The sequence below is a fragment of the Antedon mediterranea genome, chromosome 7 (genome assembly GCF_964355755.1).
Source record: "Antedon mediterranea chromosome 7, ecAntMedi1.1, whole genome shotgun sequence".
Taxonomy (NCBI): Eukaryota; Metazoa; Echinodermata; class Crinoidea; order Comatulida; family Antedonidae; genus Antedon; species Antedon mediterranea.
In genome coordinates, this window is record NC_092676.1 from 1,919,976 (window position 1) to 1,933,908 (window position 13,933).

Here is a 13,933-nt window from a genome sequence, read left to right on the forward strand (position 1 = left end):
TAAACATCTCTTCATTTTGCAAGTTAATTTTCACTAATTTTCATCTCACTGAACCGGTGTATTGCTTTGTGAAAGGATTATATGAGAAAGTTAATGTTCAGTGCAAATGGTAAATCATAGAGGTAACAGCGTTTGGCAGGTACTCAAGTTTATCTCTTGCCAACACCTGTTAGCTGATGATGGAACAACTGTTGATAATGCAGAAAGGACCAATATCATTAGTTTTGTTTTCCTCTATTGCAACTGTAGGTTTATCCCTCATTGTCTTGTTTGTAGGCCTACATTCATTTCAACACCTTTTTAGACAAATTGGTGTATATTTATGTGACAACAAAATTTGTATTGGTATTGGTAATTGGTATTATTGAAAAGTTTATCTGGGGTGGTTTTTATGCTTCTTTCACAAGATGATATGTAAATGCTCATTTATTTGATAAATATTCCTTGAAACTCTAATAGCAACACATCTTTACATGACTAAAGTCTGGAGTCTCAGAATAAAACATGTTAAAGTCTTTCAAAAAAAGTTTTGATTTTTGGAATAAAATTTGGCAATCTCTGAATAAATGTTTATAAGACTCTTGGAATAAAAGTATAAAATAAATAAAAGCAGCAATTTCCAAAGTAAAAGTTTGGCGAGAGTAAAAGTTTGTAGTAATTTTCAAGAAAAAACAACAAAACTAAATTCACCGTTAACATACTAACAATAGCCTAAAATATTTGTATTGAAACAAGATTCTATGTATCTGTGCAAATTCTATAATACAATTTCACGTATGTATCACATGTGATGCCTATATTATGTTAAAATTAGGCTTACATGTCACATGTGATGCCTATATTATGTTAAAATTAGGCTTACGTGTCACAGGGCATCACGTATGCAAAACCCAGGAGAGCAACAAATCGCTCTCCTCAAATCACCGAGGAGAGCAATTCGCTCTCCTTGCAAAAATTTTAAATCGCTCTCCTCAAATATTTATGTTGAAGTTGAAGGATGGTCGCCCATATTAAAAATGGCTGGCCCTTATTAATTTTTTGTACACATTTTTTTGCCCGACAGGGGATAAACCCCCCCCCCCCCAGGCACAACAAATGTATACTGTACCTCTCCCCTAAAATCCCCCACACCCACCTTTACACACAATATTTTCCGTGGGGATCGTATTATTCTACAGTACAAAAAACTCAAGCTTTATGGCCTGCCTGGGTAGATTGGGTTTCAGGAGCCCTGGAGAATCCTGTCCTGGCCAACTATATATAGGGCCTACTATGCCTTTAGCCTAGCTTTTCTAGCCTAGCTTGTTGGCCTAGAAATCAGACAGAAAACCTGAAAAGTATTTACCTGCAATTCATAAATTATACAATTCTAACATGCAACAGCCATTAAAATATTGATAATAAGTTACAAAGTGTCATTTTAAAATAATTAAGAAAGATATTTGATCGTGTTTACATGTGTCACACATGGGCGCACGCACAATAGGGGGCTGAGAGAGCTTCTAGAAGATGCTGACTCACACATCAGCACGTGTTTTGAGGAGGATTTGAGTGACCAAAATTGGTTAGAACTTTCGAAGAAATAATCCATCTTCAAAATGACATAATTAAAGCAACCAGCAGCTAAGCTTTTTTAAATAATAAACATTATATTTAGGCCTCCTATATTAATGTTTCCTTTTAAAATTAAATATATTTTATTAACTCGTTCCATAAAAACATAAAGGGAAAAATTATTGGTTGGGACATGATCTTCCTGTAAAGGAGGTGTTTCTATGACACCGTACTGGTTGCACTATGAGGCGATGAAGTAAACTCGCCCTTGAATGCGCGCAGGCAGGGGAATCCCCTTTGTTGGTACCTCGCACTGTGAGAGATGGAGCGCGATGAATTGCTCTCCTTTTCGAAGGTTGTTGATTGCGATCGCGCTCGCGATCCTTAAAAACGAGGGACTGCCATTAGGCTTGTAGCTTTATAACTTAGCTTATATATTATTAGCCTAGGCCTAGATTGGTTTTAACTTTTAAAAATCCACGTGTTTTTAGGCCTCTTGACAGAAAAATCAACACTGTCAAAAGCTAGGCTCTATTTTGAAAATTAAGGAGCGCGATAAATTGCTCTCCTCGAAGCCTGTTGAGGAGCGCGGAGGAGCGCGGTCGCGCAGGCGCTCCTTATAAATGATGCCCTGGTGTCACATGTGAAAGAACAATTTTGTTTTGTATCACATCATTTTCCTGTACAAATATACAAAGAATTGACTGGTATTACTTGATACTGTATTCAACTTTATATATTGCCAACTTGATATGGTAGCCATATGGTTTGATTACCTCTTTATGATAATATCTTGGTAATGAGGTGTTTGAAATGTACTATAAACATCTTTTTATCATTCTAATTCAAAATTATAATTTAAATAATATTATCATTAACACGTTACATAATTATACGTTATACTTTTTTTTGGTATTAAGCCATATATAGTGAAAAAATTAAAAATAATTTTTTTTTCTTTAAAAATATTTGATTTATAATAGAATAGAATTAAATGACGTATATACTTCAGTTATTTGTTTTATATTTATTATTTTTGTCTGCTGAATTCCCATTGAAACTACAGATAATACTTAGATGTTGAAAGCCCATTGAACCATGGTACATAAAATAAAAAAATGAGATTTATGAGTCTTAGCTTCAGATTTGTGGTTGAACCATCACAGTTATATTTGGTAAATATTCATTTTAAATATATGTTCTTGGTAAATTCAACCAAAATTATTTTCTCTGAGGTAATGATTTGACTTTGATTCAACTATTAACATTTGCCATAAAGAAAGATGATTTTTTTATGCTTTCACACAACTTTTGTATGGATAAACATTAATATTAAGAAAAAATCTACTCTCTGCAGTAATTGCAGTAGGATAATTTTCCCATGATTCCTTGGTGGTTTGATATGAGGAAACTCATGAAGAATGTTTAGAAATTTTTCGTCTAATATTTGCTTTTATTCATGAAAATGAATTGTGAAATTTTAAAAGCATAATATGTATATTGTTAGTTTAAACTAATGTATGGCTTTCGTCAGTTGGTTGAGAATTGAAATTGATGAATACAAATTTGTTTAAATTAAAAACAAGCCAGAAAAATTTATTAAATACTAATAATTATCATATTTTATTACACCTTCAACATTTTTTATGATTAATCCAAATTTTTTAATGCCTGTTTCAGAAATTACAATTTGATACTTTTAATCTAGATAAGTACCATAGTACGTCTAAAAATATAGCTTATTAACATTTAACAGAGACCGCATACGGCAATGGACTGTCCCCACCGTTGCTTGTTGTTACGTTAAACATAGCGCCAGGTACATAGCAAGGTCACGCTAAGTATGATTCATACCGTACGTATACTGTGAATGCGGCCTACTTTTATCCTCTGAGTGCGAATATAATTTATCTCGTGCTTTGTCTATCACACTTCATTATAATAAGTGGGTGGTTGTAATGGTTGCGGTATCATTTTTTAAACTGATTTTCGCATAATATATATTAAAAAAATATTATAATCAGATGTGATATTAATGTATAGTCCCATTCATATGTTATGGATATAACATATTTTGTCGATCATTTTCACCATCTATTATTAGCGATTTTGTAATATTCTAAATTAAAATTTGCATGTGATAATATAACATTAATGAAAGAACATAATACTGTAATGTAATATTAATGCATAATAACATTTTCAAATGTTGCGTTACATGCTATACATAATTTAATGTTTTCTTTGTTTTTATGTGGGTGTTAATAATGTTAAATTGAACATTTTTTTAATACAATTTCACACAGAATGGCAAACAACAATAGATTATGTAATTATACATGAATTTAATGCATAATTTTAATAACATTATTAATGTTACTTTGATATCATGTTACAGACATTAATGAAACAACACGTATCTAGTATCGATCATATGTCCATCATTAATGTAGGTAATACTCAGACAGGCAGGCCATCTCATAGGAGAATATTCCTCTTGTTAAAAGAATGACTGTATTGTTATAAAAAATTATTATTTCATCATTAAAAGGGATAAATGTCAACAAAAAACCCCAAATTTAATTGTACTTTTTATGTTCACCTTGGTTTTAATAATTGCTTTTTGTGAATAGGGTGGTTGTTCTGTGTAATAATGTAAAATTGTTGAGCTAGCCTATGATCTAATGCTGCTAACATTTCAATGGCTTTGGTCTGCCATCCGTTGATTTATTTCTCCTATGGGGATCTAAGTTAGCAGGTAATAGCAGCTTAGCAGTGTAAAACATAGTTTTTATTATTAACATAAAATTTGAATAGTTGTAGGGTTTTCGATGATTGATGGCCGCCGTTGATGCGGAATTTTGTTATTTTCGTCTAAAAATAGTATTTGAGATTGTCAACGTCTTTTGAGGCTTGTATTGTGAATACTGTATGTAACATTAAATGCATTGTATTCTAGTCGTTCCGGTTTCCGCATAAATTGCTCTTTCTCGTTTCCTTCACTTTCATTTTAATAATCATCAACAAAAAAAAAAAACCTTACCAGTTTTTCTGCCGTGATATCAGCACAGGTTTGTCAATAATTTGATCACTTTATAAAAAATATGTTCCTAAAAATAGATTAAATTATTATTATTAATTCCATTTTAATTATGAAAAGATTGCAGCTTATGTAATCACGTCCTTTAATTCAATTTTTCAGTCTTAACCCTCCCCATCTTTCCTCTCTCCAACTCTCCTCTCCCCCACCCCTTCTCTCCTTCACCTTTCCTCTCCCCTACCCATCCTTTCTCCCACCCCTCTCAAATCTATTGTTCTATTACTAATGTTCCGATTTCAGAATCTGAAAATGGAATGTTGTTGAGAAATAGACATGACATAATTTCTGTCCAATTTAATCTTAAATGTCGGACATTGCACCTAGTTTTGCATGCAGAAGGAAGTGCATATAGGTTTTATGTTTACTAATCCTAATAAATAAATAATTATAAAAATAATTGAAAACAAAACTGTAAGGAAATGTGATGTGTTTACTTATCATCAAATTGTTAAAGAAAACAAAAGATTTCATTCCAATTGAAGAAACAAAATCATGCTACTTAAGAAATAAAATGTTTACCAACTTTAAAGAAAAGATAACATTGATAAAATTAACAATCGGGATTGACTGTTCCGGGATAGATTCATCCGTTCCCCATAATTTCAACTTGATATTATTTATTAATTTAGCCTTAACAAATAATTGAATATTAATGAAATTTTCACTGAATTTTAATAACAGTTTTTTCTTAAGAGTAATTATTTCCTGTATAAACTAATCATGAATTTTATTATCACCTTATTTAAGTAACAGTTTTGTTAATAAGACATTGACATTTAAATTTCTTGAAAATAAAAAATAAATAAAGTACCAATATTTCATTTAATTTATGTGGGAGGTATGTTTAAAAATTTAAAGAATAAAGCAGTTTTATTGAATGTAAAATTCGTTGTCTGAGCATTTTCCTGGAAGTGGTTGTAAGAGTTATTTGTGGTATTGGTATAGTTTAGAGGAGTCAGGTTGTATATGTGATTCAGTTACCACATTGTGTATTGTTTTTCGAAAGGTTAACGGTGTATTATACTTCAGCATGTATGTTTCTTTTGTGGATGTAGCATACATCCGTTGAACTCTCTTTAATTTTCTTTAATGTTCATAATGTCAAAGTTGGAACATTTGGGGGAAAAGAATACTTTCACCTGTTCTTGTGAATCACTGGTGTTTTGTTTCTTATGACTGTTTAATCTTTTTATGATTTATTATATTAGTATAACATAATGCTACTTATCCTAACATTATGTTTTGTCAAATTCTCTAAAGCTCTGTCCACACTATCAAACTAGTTTGACAAAAAAAAGTGTGATGTGCCCAAATATGGTAGTGATATGCCCAAATAAGGTAGCGCTATGACATCATCATGTCCATATATGGGCACATCACATTTTTTTGTCAGACAGAGCTTAACATTATATTAGTTTCTTTTTTTTTGTATATTTAACCAAGATTGTTGTTGCCTGGTACAATTGAAAATGAGCTTCTTTTTAAAACTTGTTTTAAATTTTTTCTTGATGTACTGTATATGATATTGAGAAGGATTTTCCAGTCAACTAAGTGAATAGATATGATAACTTATTGTTAAATTTATATTAACGCAAAGTAAAAATTTAAATTTAGTATTTTGATCATAAAGCCCACCTTGGTGATAAGCTCACCTTGGTGATAAGCCCATCTTGGTGATATGCCCACCTTGGTGATATGCCCACCTTGGTGATAAGCCCACCTTGGTGATAAGCCCACCTTGGTGATATGCCCACCTTGGTGATATGCCCACCTTGGTGATATGCCCACCTTGGTGATATGCCCACCTTGGTGATATGCCCACCTTGGTGATATGCCCACCTTGGTGATATGCCCACCTTGGTGATATGCCCACCTTGGTGATATGCCCACCTTGGTGATATGCCCATCTTTTTAGTGATAAGCCCATCTTTTTAGTGATAAGCCCATCTTTTTAGTGATAAGCCCATCTTTTTAGTGATAAGCCCATCTTTTTAGCCCACTGATAAATTAAGTAATATAATATGTAATATTAAATTATGATAATTCATCATATTTTTAGTATTCTGTAAACTCACTCCCACATTTATCCCATTTTTTTGTTAGCACTTTGTTTCAAACTTATTTATGACAATTAACAAAACCTGTATGCTGCCCTCTATAGATCTATTGTCTCGTATAGTTGTGTGGGTGCTGTACAGTAATTATTAGCATTTGTCTGTGCTTTCATCATCCATAAAGCTCTGTCTACACTCAAACTAGTTTGTGCCCAAATACGGTAGTGATATGCCTAAATATGGTAGTGCTATGATATTATCATGTCCATATATGGGCACATCACATATTTTTGTCACAAAAAGTTTGATAGGGCCTGTTTCTGCTGCAACTGCTCAAAATATGGTATAAAAATACGGTATAAAATACGGTATTTTTTATACCGTATTTTTTAGTACCCCGTTTCTGCTAACAATACTTCTTGGGTGGTCGTGTTAAATTTCCTCTTTTTTACCCAAATTGCCATTCATTTATTTGATCGATAATTAAAAGTCGCAATAAAGGAAGTTTTACGTCTCACTTTCAACAGCCTAGCCCTAGTGATAGAGATGTTGTGAGAGCACAGAAAACATCGTAATGGGGACAATTAATTCGTTCCCTCCCCGAGTTATTGTATTTTGCAATGTTGTACTGCTTTCGCAGGCTCTTCAGCTTTGAGTTTACTTGCTTTGGAGACCAGTCTATTCCATACTCCTGCTTTATTTTTTTAGAAATGTCTTTATAAATGTGGTTGTCCCTTTTATTACCTTTTAGTTGGCCAGACATTTTTGCTTCCCCACACACATTTATTTAGTAAAACTGTGACGTCTTTGCTCCACATTTTCGCTGAATATATCTATACACGTGTGTAAAGCAGCTGACAGCGACAGAAAATAAAAACATGAATGTTGATCTTTTGTCATGTAAAAAAAAAAAACGGTATTTTTTATTGGCAGCAGAAACGGGTATAATAATAAAATAAATTTGCAAATACCGTATTTTATCCACAAATTTTGTGGGGAAAATACGGTATACAAAATACAGTATATTTTTTATGAGCGCAGTTAGTTTTTTCTTTTATGAGGCAGTATAAAATGTAGATAAAAGTAAATACATTACATAATAAATGATATAATATTGTGCTGTTTATTTTGTTGTTTTAGGAATGCTTGTACAAATTGTGGTTGTATGCGGGAAGACCACGATTTAATACATGATAACCTAGTGACAGTGTGTGAAAGGTTAGGCCTAGAACTCAAAGATCACAATGAAACAGAACGAACAAAAGAGGGAGCTATATCACTTGGATATTCATGGACACCAGTCGGTCTTTCAGCTTCAAAGGTTTCGATATTTTATTCAATTATATGATAATAAAAATAGTTCATTCTTATATAGCGCATATAAGCAAGCTGTCAATGCGCTGTAGATCATAGTAAATAATGATGCGTAGATCATAATCATAATAATTTGTTCTTGATTTTATGCATTATCCTTTGTGCTTTACATAAATAAAAAATAATAAAAATTAATCAAACTGTAAAAGAATTCATCAATAAAACTTGCTTGAACAATAAAGGCTAAGTTCACCCAAATTTCAATCCCTGGAACTATACTAGTCATATATATAAGAGTAGATATATTTCAAGGATCATTAATAGTTTACTGCAATATCTTTTTTTTTTCTCTTATTTCAGGTAGAAGAATTTATGAACTCGCTACCTAGTCCTATTATACCAAAGTTACACTCAGCCGGAGAAAAATACCGAGATCGTCAACTCATTTTACAGATACCAAAGCAGGACTTAGCGCCCGAATACTGTCGTCATTTGAACGACTCTGTTGCCAGAGAGAATTTTTATCAGTTTTTGGATATCAGAGATGAGACAGCGTTTGGATTAGGACAAGTTGAAGATTATCTTACAGATGACAAGGTTTGTATATTACAAAGGGATTAACAATATTTGATATTGTCATTTTAATACCAAATATGGTATCCATATAAGTTCAGTGTTTTTTTAATTTAGAAATAAATTTTGGACAATTAAATCAAGGTTTTAGAGTGGGTTTTAAATAGTAGACTACTTAACTGTGGGTTGAGCTTATACCAAAAGGTAGACGAATATGCTGGGCTGGGCTTATACCAAAAGGTGGAAAGGCTTCTAAGTTACTATTAATAAACTCTCATGATTGTTTACAGCCTTGTTCTAGATGTGGTAAAGATGTGGAAGCAGGTGAGATTGGGTTGTATGTTGATGGGAAGCAGGAGGAGGAGTGTTGGCATCCGGCCTGCTTCACCTGTACAACCTGTGAAGAGATTCTAGTTGATCTCGCTCACTTTGTGAAGGATTCACAAATATACTGTGAACGCCATTATGCTGAGCTAATAATGCCACGATGTGCTGGCTGTGATGAGGTAAATATTATTATTTATTCTTTATACTGGGTAGCCTCTTCAGTCAAAGACTGTTCTCCTAGAGGGCCCAGTGTATATACATATATATGAGTGGCTGTGTGTGAACTAGTACACTAGGACAACCCCCTACTCATTTTGAAAGATGTACTAGATTCTTTAAAGTCCACATGAGCCAGATGTACACTGGACCTACGGTTTATAGTCCTTATCCGAGAAAATATAAACTACAGTCAACTCTCCCAATACCGGACATCTTTGGGCTGCCTGGCCTATTATGTCTGGTTTTCTAGAAAGTCTGGTGTGTTTTTAATTATAAAAATGAATTTTGGACCTTTTAGATCTCAAGAAAAGTCCAGTATTAGGAGTGTTGACTGAAAACAAAAGTTTCCTTCTTTGTAATGTTCTTTAATAATAAAAAAAGTGGGTCATATATTTGAGGTCAATGACCCAAAACAAACACTTCTTTATTGTCTGTGTTGGCAATGATTCCAGGTAAACCACATCCGTTTTAGCCTATGAGTGTGGGTGTATTGGCACCCCAAGGGCTAGCAGGAATCATTACTCTACCAGATGACCTACACAGTGGTCTCAGTATATACATGGATTTGAGCCTAGAATTGAAATACCAATATATGCATTTTTTAGCCATATAAATGATATTTATCTAAATAGAAAATATAATTTATTTACTCCTTCCATACAATAAAAACCGTTAAATAAAACCTTCGAAAAGATAAAGAAAATTAAACACTTAATAGTAATACGAATAAAACTAAACATAACATGATATAAAGTGTTTTGTTGAGTAGCCTTAAATTATTATTGAAATTGTTTGTGAACTTCATTTGGTATTGCAGATTATTCTATCTTTTTTATTTGAATCACATCAATTGTCCTTAGATTATGATTGACATTATATTACAAATGTATAATTCAAGTTCTCTTTTCTAATACATTCTGTATTCCATTTATGGTAGCGAAAACATTATTGAATTTATACTGTATACAGAGATCCCAGTGTGGAGGCACTGCCGTGGGCCTGTAGTGTCATTTATGTCACAGAAATTGTGATTATTGAATGTCCATGACCTTATCAGACTAGTCTATCCTAGCATGCAACCGATATTCCATACACATCATTTATTTAGTTGATTTAATCAAATATATAGTAACAAATGATGCTCCTATAAATGTACATTTACATTTACTCTCATTTTTAGGCTGATTCCAGAAGGGCCAACCCAGCCCAGCCCCCACAATTCTGAATGTCTAATACAAAGCAACATATTTCTCCATGGTAACATTAATTTAAGTTTAGTTCAACACTTAGTTTTACAACTTTTAGGCCCTGGATCTACCACTGATCATAATTGACTTTCTGCCAATTATTTTGGTTAGTTAAAGATCTGTCTACACTATCAGACTTTATGTGACAAAAAAATGTGATGTGCCCATATATGGACATGATGATGTCATACCACTACCATATTTTTTGTCAAACTAGTTTGATAGTGTAGACAAAGCTTTCGAAACACTTTGTGTAAACAACATATCAAAGCATTCTAATGACAACTTGAAATTTGTTAATTTCACATGTCATATTCTGTCATTCAATTGAAAAGCTATATACTGCCCTCAATTTCGAAGACTTTCAATGATACATCCCAAATATGGAATTTATTTAAAGACAGCTCCATTTTTTGTGGGGAATTAATTGTCTACACATGACTAAATCCATAAATAATATGATAAATTAAGCTATTACAGGTAATGCTCTTAGTACACTCCTCATAGAAATGATTTACTTGTCTGATATGAAGGAGTTGGATAATACATTAATGTAAGTGGGCGCAAGTGGTTGCTTCCAGTTTCATATTACTATTAAGTGATGCTTACTTGTGGTGGTGCTGGTATATTGTCATTTATGCTGTATCCATTGACAACCCTAGGCAGCTAGACAATTTACATTTTTAGCATCAGGACTTGTTATTAATATCACAGGTATGTTAGTATAGTATTTTGTGAAGTTTTCGGAATTTAAGATGGGTTTCAACAATATTTATAAGACTCGGTTAGGTGGTCTTTCCATTCAGTATGGTTTGTTTGTGAAAAAAATAATGCTCAAATCCTGCTTAGTTTATTTAAATAACGATGGGTTTGGTATGGGTTGAATAGAAGAAAAATGTAGCATAAACTCTGTCTACACTATCAAATTTTTTTAATGTAAAACAAAATGTGATGTGCCCATATATGGACATGGTGATGTCATATCACTACCTAATTTGGGTATATCACTACCATATTTGGGTACATCACACATTTTTTGTTTTTAGTTTGACAGTGTAGATAGAGCTTGATAAATGGAGAAGAAGTTTATTGTATGCAAGCCAAAAAGTATATACCATCAGATAGAAGCCAGATGAAATTATTACTGGATACTGTAAAGTCATATACAGTTTATTAATATTAACATTATGTAGGCCTAATGCATATCTAGTATATATAAATACATAGAGATATACAGAGTCTATTTGACAGTTTGCTGTTTGTAAATCATTTTTATTAATATATTAATTGCTCTTCCTCCTCCACAATGAATTACATAATTTTGACATTGCCCCAGTTTGAGAGAATCTAGATATAAGAAACATTCAATGTTATGTTAAATAACTAGATGTGATGATGATGAGAGTGTCTTGTTGTAAACAGCATTTACCTCTAATCTTGGCAGATTCATAACAAAGTTTTTCTTATTTCAACAAATAAGTCTCGATGGAACTAGACCTTTTTAAAAACAAATCAGCAAGAAACGGACAGTTACATCATACTTGTAAAGTTTTGCATTTAAGACTTGGAATGAAGAAAAAGTTGCGAGTTATAACCTCGACACTCTGTCAGGATCGAACCCTTGGGATTGGAAGGCAGGCATGTTAACCACCAAGTTACAGAGAGGGAAAATTCAAGTTACAGTGAGGGAAAATTTAAAATGAAATTAGTCAAATATTGATTTTTCTGAAATTTAGAGAGGGGACCACCTATGAGCCGGTCACAACTCTCATAATCAGATTTTTTAAATTAGCGTGGACTCTGGCAAAAATAAAGTAAGAATAGATTTTCATCAATAATGAATCTAATTTGATATAACTATCTGGCAATGTTGATGTGGGTGACAGCAAGTACAGTTGTATATTCTGTTGTGTGATATGTCAACTTGATAGCCTTTCGGATTATTAAATCTAAAAACAGAACACACAACAATAAATTATACTACAAATGTCATGAGAGTAAATAACAGAAATATGACACTGTAGAAACAGTAATTGAAAGTTTATCCAAAATTCAAATTAACTTTAAAATGATTTGTGTTTAAAGTTTCTTAGCTTTGCCTGTTGTGAGTTAACTCAAAATAAGCTATTTAAAGCGCTCATATGTCTGATCTCCACTCAAACACACTCTCCTAATTAAATTAAATGAAAGTATAGGCGGAAAGGCCCAAATGTAGAATAATATGCATTTAAACACATGTTTGTGAAGTTTATTGAACAGCCCTCAACTGGCTCTAGTCAAATTTGATCTACCTATGATTTTGTATTAAAATATTAATAAATTAAACTGGTATTTCATTTTATACCAGTATTTCATTTTCAATTAAAATAATTTTCAACAATTTGGAGGAAATTTAAAATTTAACCACATCAAAAAGTGGCGTGCCGAAGCTGTCATTTATTCAAGCAATAGAGATATCTTAGTTTTAAATAAAGATATCTGAGTTTTAAATAGAGATATCTTAGTTTTAAATTGAGATACGTATCTTAGTTTTTAAATAGAGATATCTCTATTAATAGAGATATCTTAGTTATAGTAAAGCTATTAATAAAGATACCTTTATTTCCAAATAAATGGAAGGATCCAAGTAAGTGTTCAATATTTGAGCTTTAGAAAACAAAACAAGTGTCCTATATTGGACACAAATGCTGCATAAACTTGAAATGGAACACGGCCAGTAAATGCATTGTAGAGATTGCCATAAAAGAAGCTAGCAAGGTAGCCTAGGAATTAGTGAGATTCCATAGACTTTACACATCAATGAAACAAGCATCTAGTCTCAATGATATTTGGATAGACTGCTTAGAAATCACAAATCTGTAGGCCTACTGAATGAACTTGAAATGTCAATGATATGTATGACCCCTTAGAGGACGACTTGCGTTTGATAATTTACTATCTGCATGCTGCTCAAATGTTGGCTTTATTAAAAATAGAAGCAAAAAAAGAATTTCTTAATTCTATGCTTGAGTATAAACCACCCTAAATTTAGTCTAAATTCAGACACAAGACTTTTAATATTCTAATTAATTGTTAAAGTGTGATCAGGACATAATTCCACGCTCCCCTAATTAAGTCTAATTCGTAACTATGTTCCCTGGATCTACACTCAGTCATATATGGTATAATTTAGATATTATTGAAAATGCATATGATGTGCCATAAACATAAATCTACAATCTTATTAAATATTTAAACATTTGGTAACATTAACAATATATTAACTTTTAATTATGTATTCAATTTATCAATTAACCCAGCATATGGTGGTATAATTATGAAATAAATGAAAAATATGTAATCGTTAAACCATGGTTTGTTTAGTACTAGTAATACTTAAGCCTATTGCAGGTTTTCAAATTTATTAATAATTTAAAAGTTCAGATTATCCCAGTTGGCTAGTGATCTTATCAATGTCTCGTGAAGAGTTGGAAATGACAATTTGATCACTATTAATATGATTTGAACATCCTTGGCATTCTTGCAGCATAGTTTGTGGTACAGCA

The 13,933-nt window shown here is 32.2% G+C and overlaps 1 protein-coding gene across 1 annotated transcript in view; it reads left to right on the forward strand.

Moving 5' to 3' along the window:
- The window catches only part of LOC140055626 (prickle planar cell polarity protein 3-B-like), a 55,622-nt gene that overhangs the window by 22,591 nt on the left and 19,098 nt on the right, over positions 1-13,933 (forward strand). Inside the window, exons 3-5 of the mRNA XM_072100968.1 lie at positions 7,849-8,029; positions 8,383-8,619; positions 8,886-9,101. Of these exons, the coding sequence (XP_071957069.1) occupies positions 7,849-8,029; positions 8,383-8,619; positions 8,886-9,101 (634 nt within the window). The remainder of the gene's footprint in view (positions 1-7,848; positions 8,030-8,382; positions 8,620-8,885; positions 9,102-13,933) is intronic.